Source organism: Heliangelus exortis, chromosome 2 (assembly GCF_036169615.1).
Source record: "Heliangelus exortis chromosome 2, bHelExo1.hap1, whole genome shotgun sequence".
In the NCBI taxonomy this organism is placed as follows: domain Eukaryota; kingdom Metazoa; phylum Chordata; class Aves; order Apodiformes; family Trochilidae; genus Heliangelus; species Heliangelus exortis.
In genome coordinates, this window is record NC_092423.1 from 39,954,869 (window position 1) to 39,970,345 (window position 15,477).

The following is a 15,477-nucleotide window of genomic DNA, read 5'->3' on the forward strand; positions in this document are numbered from 1 at the left end:
ATAAAAAGCCCCTACTATCCAGGCAGCCCACAGCATAAACTATATTGTTTCAGGACAAGACAACTTTGCCAGTGCTGTGATGGAACAGGTATTTTACAACCTCAGTGCTGAACTGCAAAGTAACTTGTCTAGAGGCCAGTTTTCTGGTGTGAGTATTTACCATGAGAAATAAGATTTTTCTCCTTATGAGGCTGTTTTAAGTGTTAACACATGAGATTTAGACAATTCTTTCAAGCATTTAAGAATAACAAATGGAAGAACAACACAGTGTGCATTTTTTATGGCAGGCTGGTTCACCAGGCTGTCTAGCAACCAATTCAATGTGCACTTTAAGGGTACGTTTAGTGTGTAGCCTGGATCCCCTCCTGGGACAGAATACACACACAGGCAGTTCAGTGTTTTCACCCCATGCAGCAAAGTGGCAGATGCCTTTTTAAAAACTGCTGTTGATAATTTGGCCTTCAGAATATAGACGTAGCATAACCTTTGAAATTGCTAAAAACTTAACTGATGGGCAAGGGCTTTAAAAGCATGTTCCTAATTCAGCCTGAATGTAAACTACCATGTTCTGTTTAGACCATAAACACTACAAATATCAATAGATCTCACTGATGCATAATATCTCTTATGACCTGATCAACAACTTCAACAGACAGCACTTGATTTCAATGGGCTAAATGTCCCTAGTACATAACTATAAACAAGAATTATATGGTCCAAAAGGGTAATTTAAGCAGAACACGCATGCAGAAAGCTTCCCTTTGCAGCTTTTCTGAGGACACTGATACAAAAAAAAGAAACAAGGTGGGTTTGACTATTGGTGATGGAACGCTGTTGTCTCTACTGCTATAGCTCTCAAATTTAGCTAATTAAGACATATTTTACCAGAATAAAATATTTGTAATGTCAGGGTGTCCCTAACAAGAAGCTATGTCAGTTAAAAAGGCTCACAAAATGCATTCCAGCATTCTTCAAATATATTCAAATTACTTCCCTAATTAATATAAACAATTGAAGTTTCTGAGACTGATGTCATTGGGAAAAAAAAACCTTTTTGTTTTCCGATCATATAAAATGATGGCAGTTTTCTTTTCTGTAGAGATTCTGAGCACTAGTTAGCTTAATTTGAGAAACATGAAAGTAATTTCTGCCAAGAAGTTTATTCTATTTGCTTTGGCTCCACTGGTCTTTCTAACACCGAACAGTATGTGCCTAGATGAACCACTGAAGTTCAGTTTGCAAAGCAGAGAAGACAATGATAAATATTTTGAGGTAAGATATATATATGTATTACTATCTACTACTGTTACTGGGGGAATTACTATCTACTGGGACTATTACTGGGGGAACTGTGGGTCAGATCCTGGGCACTCTGAATTTTTTGGCAAAGCCTCTTCTAGTCCCAGTGCACAGTATTCAGCATCACAGCACTATGAAAAAAGCTTGTTGAAAGAATTTTCAGGAAATTTATACGCACAGACACACACACATTGTGCAAATCAATTCATGTTTCAATTTTCTTGCAATACCTCCTTGTGATTAGGTTGAGACTTCTTCTGAAATGTTTCTTACTTACACAGTGGGGCCTCAGTTAGCATTCCTGTCAGGCATTTTACACATATAATATAACAGATACATTATTAATCCAAAATTAATAAAGGCATACTTGTAATACTCAAAGAATAATTATAAACAGAGAACATTTTAAATCTAATACTGTTAATGGTCTTAAAATTCTACTCTGGAAATTGACTATAAAATAGCTTTACAGGGTTGCACATTTATTATGTCTCAATAGATGCCAAATTAAATTTGCACAGTTCATCTGTATTATTTTTCTTGTCTGCCCTACAAATACTCCCTGGGAAACGTGTGCCAACCTCTCTTTTTGACTTATTATCATTGGTGTAATAATGATCCTTCAAACCAAAATGCAATGTCAGTTATGCCAGCAAAATCCTCTGGTCTTCATCCCATTGTCTTTTATATACTTTGGAAGGGGTGTGCAGGGGCAAGCAGAGAGATTGTTTATTTAATGCTTTAATCCTGGAATACGAACTAGAATGGTTCATACTCCTTCTCTCCCAGTAGCTGGAGAAGTTACTGAGAAAGTCACCAAACCCACATTCCATGCATTTCCCTGGCTGTTAGCCTGGCAGGGTATTGGGTAAAAAGCCTCTGCCCAATGCATCAGGAGAAATGAGCTACACCTTCAGGTAGCTTGGCCTATCCTCCTGCTCACCCAGACCAGAAGAGTAAGAGGTTGGGTCTGTGTCAAGCCACTGATCATACTCAGCATCTTCCCCTCCAGCCAACTTCAGACAGTGATAATAGCAAATGCAGCCTGACACTGACTCCTGCCCACAGTTAACTGATGGCATGGGTACCAGTACCTATGCCCAGAAATATTTCCAATTGACAGCATTTGAACAGTAGTGGATACCGTAATGGAGGTGTGCTCTTGTGGTCAATGTACTGAAAATGTAAGGATAATATCTGCATATGAAGTAATCCATAGGAATTAGCTCACATTATAATGCAGTTCAGCAAATATAGCTAAAAAGCATTAGATATCAAAAAAAAAAAAAAAGTGTTACTCTGCAGCTTTCTAAGTAGGTATGGAAATAAAAAACTGAACACCTTGTGTGACTGGCAGCTGTAATAATGCCCTATTAAATGACAGTAACTTTTCCTTTCCTTTCCTTTCCTTTCCTTTCCTTTCCTTTCCTTTCCTTTCCTTTCCTTTCCTTTCCTTTCCTTTCCTTTCCTTTCCTTTCCTTTCCTTTCCTCTCCTCTCCTCTCCTCTCCTCTCCTCTCCTCTCCTCTCCTCTCCTCTCCTCTCTTCTCCTTTCCTTTCCTTTCCTTTCCTTTCCTTTCCTTTCCTTTCCTTTCCTTTCCTTTCCTTTCCTTTCCTTTCCTTTCCTTTCCTTTCCTTTCCTTTCCTTTCCTTTCCTTTCCTTTCCTTTCCTTTCCTTTCCTTTCCTTTCCTTTCCTTTCCTTCTTTTCAGATTAAAGACAATACCTTGGAAGAAAAGCAGAGGAGTCTCAATTTTGAAGAAATGAGAGACTGGGGATCAAAAAATATAATTAAAATGAGCCCTCCGGCAGCAAACAGGATGCCAAATTCAGTTACTAATTTACCTCTTAGGTTTGGAAGAAATTATCCAGAAGAAAGAAGCATTAAGCCAGTGGCTAATTTGCCTCTGAGATTTGGGAGAGCTTCTGGAGAGAATATACTTAGGTGTGCTCCAAAGGTATCACAGAGGCTTGGGAGATATCCACTTTTTAAAAGTTCCAATCAATCACACTTAAAATTGCTGCAGAGATTTGGGAAGTCACTGCCTGGCAGCCTGTCTCAAGATGTTCAGGAGTCTGAACCAGGTAATATGACACAAGTGTTCAAACCATATATTAAAATGCATATTAAGTCATAGGTTAGTGATGATCAAATACAACTAGACTTCCTCAATAGATATTCCATAAGCATTTAAACATGTGTCCAAAAGAAAGATTTGCTGTTCATCAAATCAGAAAATCTCATCAGAAGAAATAGTAGAGAATCTAACATGAAATATTTTCTAATGAAACGATGCCAAATAGCCAAAGCTAAAAATGTTCCTATGACAAGACTAGGTTTGATAGCACTTTATTAGATTGGATTTAATTTTGGAAAGTTTAAAGTTTTGGTGAAAAAGGTTCAGAATCATTAAAATATCCTGTTTCAGCACTCTAAAGTGATCAAAAAAAATTACCCAAGAATTAACTCTTCCGTTTTCTACATTTATGCAAATTAGGGAAAAGAAAGAAAAAAAAAATTTTAAAAAATTGAATTAAAAGTTGAATTGCAACATTTTGAAAATAATGGGCTTTTTGTCATCCAAACTTTTTTTTTTTTTTTTTCAGATTGCCTTACTGAGACAATGTATGAGCTTTTGATTTTTCATTCCAAGCTAAGATTTTTTTTTAAACTCAGAAATTTTTCAGGATAGGTAGAATAATTTAAACCAGTTCTTGAATAACCATCCTTATTATATGTATCTTCTTATCATATTATATCTTCTCATATCTGTTGTTTTATCTGTCCATTCTGTATTGGAATCCAGTTACAGTTGTCTAGCCCTGACTTGCAACTGACATATGTGTAAAGTATTTTATTTGTCTGATATTTTTAGGGATATGAATTCTAACATTTATTTTAATACTGGAATGAAATAATGAAGACAGAATCTGAGACTTAGAAAAGCTGCAATGTGTTTTCAAAACTAAAGGCCGTGGAAAGGAAACACAGAAGAACTGAAATGCAAGCCTGTCTTCATGTTAGGAATAATGTATTTATTCTGTACAAAGTCTTGATATGTAAGGCAATGATAATTTTAATGACTTATAGTAGTTTACTTCAATGGCAGTGTACTATAAACTCTGTTTGCTTCTGTGCCACTTATGTCTTGCTGGTGGTGAAACCTAATTTCAGAATGGCTGTATAACTGAAATAATTTTAATCAAAATTAAAAGAAGCATAGTGTGAATAAAGATGCATAGCACAAATAAAACAAAGACTGCAAAGTGATAACAGAGGCACTATCAAAACCATCAGTAGTGTTTGTGTCACATGCAGCTAAAGAAAATCAAGTAAAATGTAGAGAAAACACATTTACATTGTTTATGAATCATATTACATATAAATCTGAAGTTTGACTTGCCACAAAAATAAAACCAAGCTCCTTGGACCCCCACAGAGGAATAACATCTAATGAAAGTCATATCCTGACACAATTCTCTTGTGTTCTATATATGATAAAATACACTCCCTCATGTCCAGTAAGATCTGCCCTGCGGGTATCCTGATTCCTCTGTTAATGTGAATGACATTACAGCCACCGGATACACACCCAGAAAGGCTACACACCCATTATAAGCCCATATTTCCATTTGATATTTCTCATGAAAAACATTTCCTTCTAAGTGGGTATCGTGTGTTTAGGCTACCTCCAAAACTGAGTTTTCAGTAAGCATTGAAGAGAAGCTGAATTCATGCCTTCTGGAGGGATGGCAACTCTGGGGCACTACAGGCTCTAAGGGATTCTTTCTTGCATGGTGGGAATCCCCAAGAAGAGGCACCCTATGTACACACACTATACAGCCACAGTAACTGATAACAAACAAGAAAGCAGCACATTTACGGTCTCTACATACAGAGATGACTGCCATAAACATAAAAATGGATTAATTCTCTTCTCACTCTCAGACTAACCAGTTCTCTTGAAGACCTCCCACCTAAACACAGATAAACACATCCCTCCAGTAGCTGTTCTGAATGTGTGGTCCCCCCCAGCAGCTGGCTCTCAGACCCTTGGTCCCTCCTTTGTCCCAACCTATCATCCCTCTGGTCACTGGCTCCTACACATTTTCTTCTGCTCACCAGCTTTAAATTCATATTAGAATCACACACATAAATGGGTCCCTTCATCAACAGCTATTAGATACTCAGTTCAGTAGCTGGCATCCAGACAACCTGCCCTCACAGTTGCTAGCTCCCAGACATGCAGGTTCTTTCAAGCCTTGGTCTCTATCTTCAGTTGTGGGCACTCAGATCATTCATTCTAGTCACCAGGTAGCATAGCTTGAAATTTGCTAGCACACATGTGCACACAGAATAAAGAGCACACTTTCATAGGAAAACATTCAGTTATTGAGTTTAACAAGAAGAAAAGACACACTGTGATGATTAGGCACATGATCATCATGCATGACATGATGATCAAAGGCACATGATCAAAGCATGACAAAAATAATGGCAGCAGCTTGGCTGCATGCAGCTGACCTCTTTCATCCCCCTGCTTCTCCATTTTCCCATGCTTGTTCTTCCCCTTCTTGATCCCTCCCTTTGGCTGTCTTTGGCTTTCTCCTAAACATCCCAAAATAAGCTTAGCATTTTCCCACATCTGTTAAAACATCCCTTAGTAGTTTTATGTGATACCGCAAGCCCTCTCAAATATCTCATTCCCATCCCAAGTTTCCCATGAGATCCATGATAACCAGTCAGAGAGCTTTGGCTGAACCTCCTCAAGGGTTTGAGTGGTTCCTTTAACACCCCATCAAACAGTGATCCAAGAGTTCTGTGCTTTGTAACTGTCTTGTTATCTCCTCTTCTTTGGGGTTTGGGTATCTGAATGTTTAATTTATTACTTCTCCTGTCTCTTGTCTTGCTCTTTCATGCTAAATAATCAGTAATCAGATATCCTCACATTGCACATCTTTAGAGGCAGCTGGAAAAAAAACCTAATCAAATTGATCCTTCTTATCAGATAAAATCATAGATGAGACAGAGCCTGAGTTGCTGTTCCTCTCCAGAGTTAATGAGGCTACTTGAAACACAACGTTATACAGTCCATGGCTGGTGAATGTAATTCAATCCAAAATATTGATACCACAGTCCTGAGAATATCTAGTCTTTCTGATCACTCAGACTTGAAATATCAAAGAGATAGGGACATCTAAACAGATTAGAGACAATGAGATTGTACCTTTTGAAAGCAAGAGTCCCATACCAATCTTTGGGCTTCTGTCTGAGTCGCAGAAAATACTTTACCTAACAAGTTCTGGTAAAAGACCATTTCACAACATAACACTTGGGTACTGTAGCAAAGGCTATGCTAAAGGACACTGGTCAACAAATTGTTGAGGAGTTGTTACAGTCCAAGGTAGCATTAAAATTTATTTTTGTTTTGGATCCATGAAAGTCGAAGGGTCAGGTGCAAACAGACTTTTGTTTGACAATTGACACAGGCAAAATTATAGAGCCAGGCAAAAGAGGGAGAGAGGAGAAGATATATATAGAGAGAAAGTGGAGAAAAAAAGGGTAAGACAGTGGGAAGAAAGAATGAGAGAGAGAGAGAGAAAGAGGGAGAGAGAAAGAGTCATCACCAGGGGCCCAGCTGCCCAGCGAGTTTCTTCAAGATGGCGCTGATCCTGGACAGGGTCCGATGCGAGATGGCGGTGGGTCAAGAGGTGACAAAAGAGCCACAGCATGGACAGCCATATATACCTCTGAGCTCCTTTTGTTCCAGAAGGAACAGAAGCCAGGGTCATCGGCATCAGAGCCATTGCAAACAGGTTTGCCTGGAGGGGGGCTTCCAGCACACAGCTCTTACTTCTTTCCAGGCATTACTCCCGCTCCATCCCAGCCCCCTCAGCCAGGTACATCAGCATCAGTACAATCAAAGTGGCTTCCTTCACCCTGGCCAGGGTAATCATGCCTGGAGGGACGCCCCAGCACTGCAGGCCCTCAGAAAAGGGGAATAGTCTCCACCCAGTTGCTAGTTCTTAGTTCTTATCTCTTTCCGGGTGTAACTCCCTGCTCAGCTCTGGCCAGGCCAGAGCCTCCAGCCTAGCCAGGGCTATTCACTTTAAAATTGCTCTTTTGAGACAATTTCAAACCAGTGAGATCAGACTCTCACAGGAGTAAAGTCCAAGACCCAGCCTATGAAGTAGAAGTCTGCCAGCCACCAGAACAGGATGTCATTCTTCTTTTAGTCAGCAAAATTGTGGGATCTTTATGTGATTTAGAGTCAAACTAACAACAGTAGGAAATCCCCTGGACTTTGAGTTGTCTTCTGGTCCTGCAAACCTCACTACACATCATATGAACCAAGAGCAAACAAGATTTGTGAGAATCCCTGAGCAGCAATAGAAGCTGCTTTTTTCAAGCTCGTATCACCTAGCAACAGGGGAAGGGTACACATCAGCTGGCATTAATGATAGCTGCTTTGGGAGGAAATCAGAAGTCCAAACATTGGCCGACAAGCAAGTAAAATTTGGTTGCCCTCGTATAGCGAGCTCCACAGCACAATTATTGATGGCTATTGATTTATTTTCCTTCAGCAGAGGAAGAGGTAGGTAAAAAGTACATAGAGGAGGAATTGTGCTATGCTGTGCAAAATTTCTGTTTGGCTTCAGAGCATGTGAGCCAAGAAAACAATCACTAGATAGTGCAAGGGGAGAAGGGGCACAACAGGCAACATACATTGCTACAGCTATTACTCACCAGATTATTTATTATCCATACCTAGATATTATTCATGAATTGGGAAAAAGCAAGGAAAGGACTCGAGTAAATCAAGTGACAGAGTATCGAGGCTTAGCTGTATGAATTCTAGCAGGGTTCAGGAGCTCCCAGCTTTACTTGCCATACACATAATATTTATGTCTGTTATTAAAGCCTCCATGCAAAGATGACACCAGGTTTTAGATTCTGACCTTAGCTTATAGAGGACAGATGGCAATCAACTGATTAATTTATAAGTCTGCCAGTCTTTGATTCACTTTGATGGCTTTCGCAACAGCCTTTTGCATTTTCTTCAAAAGATGACAACTAGGCTAGCCTTGTCATCACAGACTACTAGAATTTCCAAACCCTAAAGAAGACATTTAAAAAATTATCCCCTATTGAGGAGTACCCGTTAGCAGGAATTGGAAATGTTTTTATTAATGACATCCACAAATGCACCCATCTAGCACAGATGGATGGACACCCATGGATATCCAACTCACACTTGTGCCACTCTCCTGATGGCATAAGGTGTAGAAATGCTTCAGCCAGTGCCACTCAGATCTTCTGTAGCACAGAATATGGACGAGAAAAATCTGCACTATTGGAAAGGAAAAAAGTTATACATCTGTGTATTTCATCTCAAAGAATTGTGGATGGTGTAAAACTTTTTTTTTTTTTTATACCTATGCATGTGGATCCTATGAAGTGATTAGCCAGACATTTGGAACTATGTCCAACTAAAATTTTTGGGAAAACCATAAAAAATTAGGTTTCTCTTACAAATGTCATTCCAATTATCCACTTGGAGCCCTAGAGAAGAAGAAATGGTGGAAGAAATATTTCTATATAGGCTTTCAAAAAACTCAGATATATTATTAGACTACCACTGTATTTTTATTATAAGAAAATTACATTATTATAATAATTTCCTAAGACCAGAAGGTAGTAGATGCTATTTAAGTTTATTATATCCCTTTATGAACACCCACCAACCTATTTGATGGTGCACAAAGTAAAAGGAAAACCAGAAGGTTGTTTCAATTGTTTGCAAGTCTTAACAAAGGAGTCAGGTGATTCAGGCAGAGATACATCAGAAAAACCTTGAAAATTCTTTTTGCTACATGCAGTTAGGTAGAAGCCTTTAACTGTTCCTGTTTTCTGGAACTTGCTGACCCCTTATCTCTTTCCCTCTATTCTGTCACACTTATGACATCTGTTCTGGTTTTAAAGCTTTTGCACTTATTACATTTGTCTTATTACTGATGCTCATAACAATTTACTTCCACTACAGTTACCATGTTCATTGTTTTTTTTTATAACACCCAGCTACTTTGCCCTTGCAATACATTAAAAATTATAGGCAAAAGGGAGAAAATAAACAGAAATCGGTTTATGGTTCATCAAATTAAGATGAAAGCAAAGCATTCATCAGAAACTTCCCTCTTCCTTTCTTTCAGAATTCCTGCCATTCAGATGGACCCAGAAGGTTGATCTTACATATGTAGCTCAAGGCAGCCATAACCAATTAAGTAATACTTTTAATCCTTTAAATTCCAGCATCACATTCTACTTATTGCAAAACATTTATCCTCCTTTCTCCTCACATACATTTGATACTTCAGCCATAATGAAACATATTGTTAATATTAGGAACAGAAGCTAAACTTCCCACACTGCATACCATTAGCCCAGATGCACAGCCATGCACAATGCACATATATTGTAAGGCAAATTAAGTCATCATATCTGTCTTTGCAAATACTATTTTTGTGTTTATAGTGGTAACAGGGGATAGATGGGCAGTGGTCCAAAAGCAGAGGCAACTATTAGGCATTTTCTGACTCAGAACTCAGCTTGGGTTTTGAGTTACTAAAGCCACCCCTCCTAACATAAAAGAAATTATTTTGAAACACTGAAACTTGAAGTTACCTTATATTTCTGAGGAGCCCTATACTAAATTTTTTAGTTGAAAACAAACACATTTACCATTTGTGGAGATGCTGAACATAGCCAGTAAGGTCTGATGAGCTCCATGTGCTGCTCATTCCCATTTGCATGAATTAGTGAAGGAAAGGCACTTTTAAAAATCTGCTGCATCTCTTATCTGCTCAACTCTCCATCTTGGGGTAATGAAAGTGTTTACAATTAACTGTAGCATATGAGATATATGGAGATTTTTAAAAATTTTTTTTTAAGGATGCAGACAAACTTTCTTTGAATGCTGCTGTTGAAAAGAGAGGCTTGGGAAAAAAGAGAAGTATATGGGTACTGAACTTGTCTTTGAGTGTAGTTACATTTTTGACAAAGTACCTACTTGCCCTTAGAGACCACCATCAATTCTGACAACTTCAAGTTGCCTTTCCCTCTAGAGGCATTTCAAATTAAATGGTTCAGCCTAATTCAGGAGCTATCTGGGGGGTTTTGCAGCTATGAAAGAAAAGTCAAAAGTTTAATTTAGATGCCTGTGAAGAAATTAAATACTAGTGAAGGCACACAGGAGTACCTTCAGTGTAATTATACTGGGATCACATACAGCTTATGGAATCTTGAAAGAAGTGTGAAAGCAAGTAATTCTGAATTGCTCTTGAACAAGAAGTGTCAGTCTCGTGTGGAAAGAACAGGAGAGGGGAAAAGAGCAGACCATCTTCAGGAGGTACATCCTGTCCCAGCTCAGCCACCACCATATGCTTCCTGAAGTTCTAAATTTTAAGACTTTTTCTAACAAATGTATTCTTATGAAGTCATGAATCCCCAGCGGTGGCCTGGAGGATTGCAGAGCCCACCCCCATTTCAAATAAAGTTATACCTCTCACATGTATAACTACTGATAAATTCCTTCTGGGTCTTATTTCTCTCTCCTGCTAAGTGCAGATAGTGCACAGTTTGGCTTTGCCACAACAGCAGCACAGGCTGTGCCTGTCCAGTGGTGATTTTCCTAGTTATCCCAGAAATCACAAAGAGGAGGATATTATAACTTGGGATGACTAAACAGGGTAGATAGGACAAAATTTGCAGCTGATGTATAAAGTAATGACATTTTCCCTCATTTTCCAACATACAACAAAATATTCTCATTAGTTAGCAATATCTTGACAGTGAATAATCATCTTTTGTATGATACTGTCCTCTTAAATCACGATTGAATTATATAATCTCACACTATTATATAGTCTCACACTGAATTATATAGTCTGCTACAAAATTTCTTGTTGAGATCCTTTCCAGCAAACAAGAGGTCACTGTGCAAGCATGCATACCTATTGTCAGAAAATGTGACAAGCAGCAGCCTTAGCTGAAACAATACAACCCTTTATAAACCTATATTTGACAGCATTATTCATTCAAGGGATAGATGTTAACCCTTAAACTGTGTAGGATTTTTGTAAAACATCAACTGGCCTGATCCTGCCATGTGTCTTGGATAAACCTGAAGTAACTCCACTGGAACTGATGCATTTATTGATTGATTGATATGACATAGAAACTATATAACTTATAAGTAAATTAAAGAATCACGGAAGGTGTGAAGAAGCTGCTGCATGCAATCATGCAACAATTTTCATGTGAAAAGGCCAAAGTGAAAGAGGCCCCTGAACTAAAATACCTTAGTGGCTAGAAAACTAATGAACCTTACCTGTTACTTCTAACATGCAAGTCACATCTTCATATTCTGGGCTACAAGGTAAAACTAAGAAAATTTTATGTAATTCATTTGACAGTCTAAATAGTCAGCTGCTGTACTCATATGACTGTTATACATACATAAAATGTATACAGGAAAACTGGTTCATAGACAGAAAATTTTAGATTTGTTCTTTAAAAGCAAGATATTTGGGATAATCAAAATGCTAGGTTCTGAAAGCCCGTCATTGCAAAATTGCAAACCTGCTCTGTGGCCACGAGAGGGCAGAAAGAACATTTCTTGTAAAGCTTGATTTCGGGAGAACCATGGAACTCCTGACAGGACCTGGGCTGTAAATCTCCTTAAGAGTCTGCTGGTGGAATTAGGAAACTGCAAACTACACAGCTTTACAAAAGCTATGTCATGGATTTTCAATGTTAACAAAATATGATGATACCCGACTTACCATCTTCAAATAACTCTTCCTAGAACAAGTAAATTAAGCAAAAAATAATATCAGGGTGGCATTTGACATAAACCCTAAAAAGAGCATTTCTTGAAGTGAGCATTAAGCTATCAGTGCTCTCTAGCCTTTGCCTTTTAGCAGCAGCTTAAGGATAAGAACATGTACCATTTCTCACTTCAGTAAACAGCTTGATTTGGCTCTTTTTCAGTCTGAATGCATGGGTAGTTCTCACAGCAACGTGGCTGTCAAAATCACTGAGAAGTCCAGAGAATTAAATCTCAGTCCTCTTCACTGAAATTCTCACATCCCTCTATTTTCTCCACCACAGTTAGGGGGGAAATATGAACTAGAGGAATTACTTTTCTTCCTATTTATTTGAGCTGGCCTCATCTTTTGTCAGCCTAGTGCCCTGTAGGTAATAGAAGCACACTTTTAATCAGTTAGAAATTACCTATTTTCTGTTTCCACTGGCTGTGACACATTACCCCACCTGAAGTATATTCACTTTCAGCATGGAGGTGCTACTGACTCTGCAAATCTCCATCTTTTGTGCATGAATTAACAGGGAGGTTAAAACAGCTCTAACCTGAGATCATACACCCATCAGAGCCAGACAGAAATGTCTATTTTATCTGTCTGATGTGGGGCAGAGTGCATCCCCAGCAAATTTGCTGATGATAGAAAAACAGCAGAACTGGATGATACACCTGAGGGCCACAATGACACTCTAAGGGACCTTAGCAGGCTGGAGAAACTGACAGGAACCTCATGCAGTTCAACAAAGGGAAGTGCAAAGTCTTGCACGTGGAAAGAAACAACTCCAGGCACCAGTTCATGCTGGGGGCTGACTGGCTGGAAAGCAGCTTTGCAGAAAAGGACCTAAGGGTCCTGTGGTGGACACCAAGTTGGACATGAGCCAGCTGTGTGTCCTTCCTGCAAAGAATAACAGTACCCTGCACTGCATGAGGAGGTCTACTGGCAATAGGCAGTGGGGAGTGATCCTTCCCCTGTACTCAGCACTGGTAAGGCCACACCTGGAGTACTGTATCCAGTTCTGGGCTCTCAAGTACAAGGGAAAGATGGAGCTACTGGAGGGAGTCCAGTGAAAGGCCACTATGATGACAAAGGTCTGGACCATCTCTCATTTGAGGAAAGACTAAGAGAGCTGAGACTGTTCAGCCTAGAGAAGAAAAGGCTCAGAGGAGATTTTGTCAATGTGTACAAATATCTGAAAGGAGGGTGCAAAGCAGATGGATCAGAGCTCTTCTCAGTGGTGGTCAGTGACAGGACCAGAGGCAATGGGCACCAATTGCAACATAGGAAGGTCCCTCTGAACATAAGGAAGCACTTTTGACTCCGAGAGCGACTGAGCACTGGCTCAGGTTCCTCAGAGAGGCTGTGAAGTCTCCCTCCTTAGAGACATTGTCCTAGGCAGCCTGTGCTAGGTGGCTCTTCATGAGCAGAGGACTTAGACCAGAGGTCTCTTCCAGCCTCAACCATTCTGTGATTCCATGATTTTGTGATATCCATCTTTCCCGGACCCTTTTTTCACATCAGCTCAGAGCAGCCAAAGTATCCTGGTAAGAGAGTAAGTATACAGTGAGGTATCAGGGATCTTACTCCTCCCAATTAGTTGTTTCTCAAAGAAAGTCATTAATCTGGAGATACAGGTAGCAGAGATACAACCAACTTAGATACTACTAGATATACATGTGGGTGACCTCTTTTGTCTGAAGATTTAGAGGGTAGAAGAGATGTGCAAAGCCTTTTTCTTCCAGTCAGCACATTCTCTGTAATACCAACTAAGACAGGACATTCTCATGGTATCTTAAAACCACAACTTGAAATCTTCCATAGTATTTTTTGTAAGGAAGTAACAGAATTTTTCAACAGCTGAGTAATTAAATGAAATGAAAAAGATTCCACTGAGCCTTTCCATCCATTCTAGACTAAGATGAAAAAGAAACATTGAAAATATTTTTTTTTTTCATAATATTAAACTTGTGAACTCTGGGAATTCCTGATACAACTGTATCACTTGTACATGGCACAAACATTAAAGTGTAGTTCACTTCAATGTGAGGGCCAAACCATCCATTTTAAAAACAAACTGGTAGTCCAAAATTGTAATAAACCGATTACCAGCTCTACTGGATAATAATAACATAACAGTGCATTTAATAGGTATTCAGAAAAGCTATTTATGTATTATCACTTGCCAAACGACTTGCTTCTATTTTTCACACCACTTTTCCAAGAAAAGTAGGACCTCCTGCTAATTTGCCCTATGTGGTGAAAGAAACAAAAGAACAAAAACACTCTTTTCAAACACATCCATTTATTTTTGTGACAATTCAACTCAAACAAAAAACACGTGGAAAGAAAATAAAAGGCCAGCAGAAGAAAATAAAGCAGATCAAAATCTATTGGATATGTGGCTAAGTACAATTTTTTTCAAAGGAAGGTGTGAAAATCCCACTCAAGACCTAAGCAAGGATATTAATATTTCTGAGAATGGGAAGAAGGAGTGGCAATTCATCGAAGTCCTGCTGCTGTGCTGCCTCCCTTATTTGCAATGTTCTAGGATCAGCCAGTTTGTCAAGAACCGAACTGACACACAGAGGACTTCACTCAATTCTTCCCAAACAAATTTTTTGTAATGAACTGGGCCTTGATTTGGCTCATGACTATGTTTATAGCTTTATTCAGGAGAACTAAAACAGCACATCACCTAGCAGTGTCTTGGATCCCAGCTCTCAAGTTTATTTTAACATCTTCCCTCCTCACTCACTGAGTAACCATCTGCTGACAGAACCAGCTGTCTCATTCTGTGTATCACCCTGAAATATCCCAAACATCCTCTCACTGTAATTTCAAATGCTATCAGAACACAGGACAAAGCACACTTAAAGTGTGCTGCACTGAACAAGAAGGTAGGCTTAGTTCATAGTTCTGTTCTACAGTTTCCTGTGTACATTTTCCACTGAAGACAGAAAATAAAGCTTGGAATGAGAAGGGCTACTCCCAATATATTGTCTCCTGTTTCAGAATAATATCTCTCTGGTGTCTGGTAAACACAACATGTGACAGGTTGTTACATTTAGAAATTAATTTGTACTTAGGTATAATTCCACAGAACATTAATGTATCATTTCTACACCTTCCTGCTTTCTCCCACTGGAAGCTTTTTCTCATCAAGCACCTCATACTAAGATAATTCATTCTCTTAGCCAAGAACTAAGGAAAGTTCTGGGACTGAAATGTGTTCCCTGCTTTAGAGGGACATCATCCTGGAAACCTGTGATTTGATTTGTGGGTGGATAAGTAAGGACTTGGGAC

General features: G+C 39.0%; 1 protein-coding gene across 1 annotated transcript; it reads left to right on the forward strand.

The window, feature by feature from the left end:
• Positions 1-854: 854 nt before the first annotated feature.
• NPVF (neuropeptide VF precursor) lies at positions 855-4,554 on the forward strand. The gene is made up of 3 exons (XM_071735695.1): positions 855-1,272; positions 3,009-3,381; positions 4,173-4,554. The coding sequence occupies exons 1-3, from the start codon at positions 1,135-1,137 to the stop codon at positions 4,178-4,180; spliced, it is 519 nt and encodes a 172-aa protein (XP_071591796.1). The 5' UTR covers positions 855-1,134; the 3' UTR covers positions 4,181-4,554.
• The last annotated feature ends 10,923 nt before the right edge of the window (positions 4,555-15,477 follow it).

What these genes read in the sequence shown, in the direction of transcription:
- NPVF (XM_071735695.1), top strand. Translation starts at nt 1,135, where the DNA reads ATGAAAGTAATTTCTGCCAAGAAGTTTATTCTATTTGCTTTGGCTCCA. An exon ending in ACAATGATAAATATTTTGAG is followed by an intron (nt 1,273 to 3,008) that starts GTAAGATATATA and finishes CCTTCTTTTCAG; the next exon opens with ATTAAAGACAATACCTTGGA.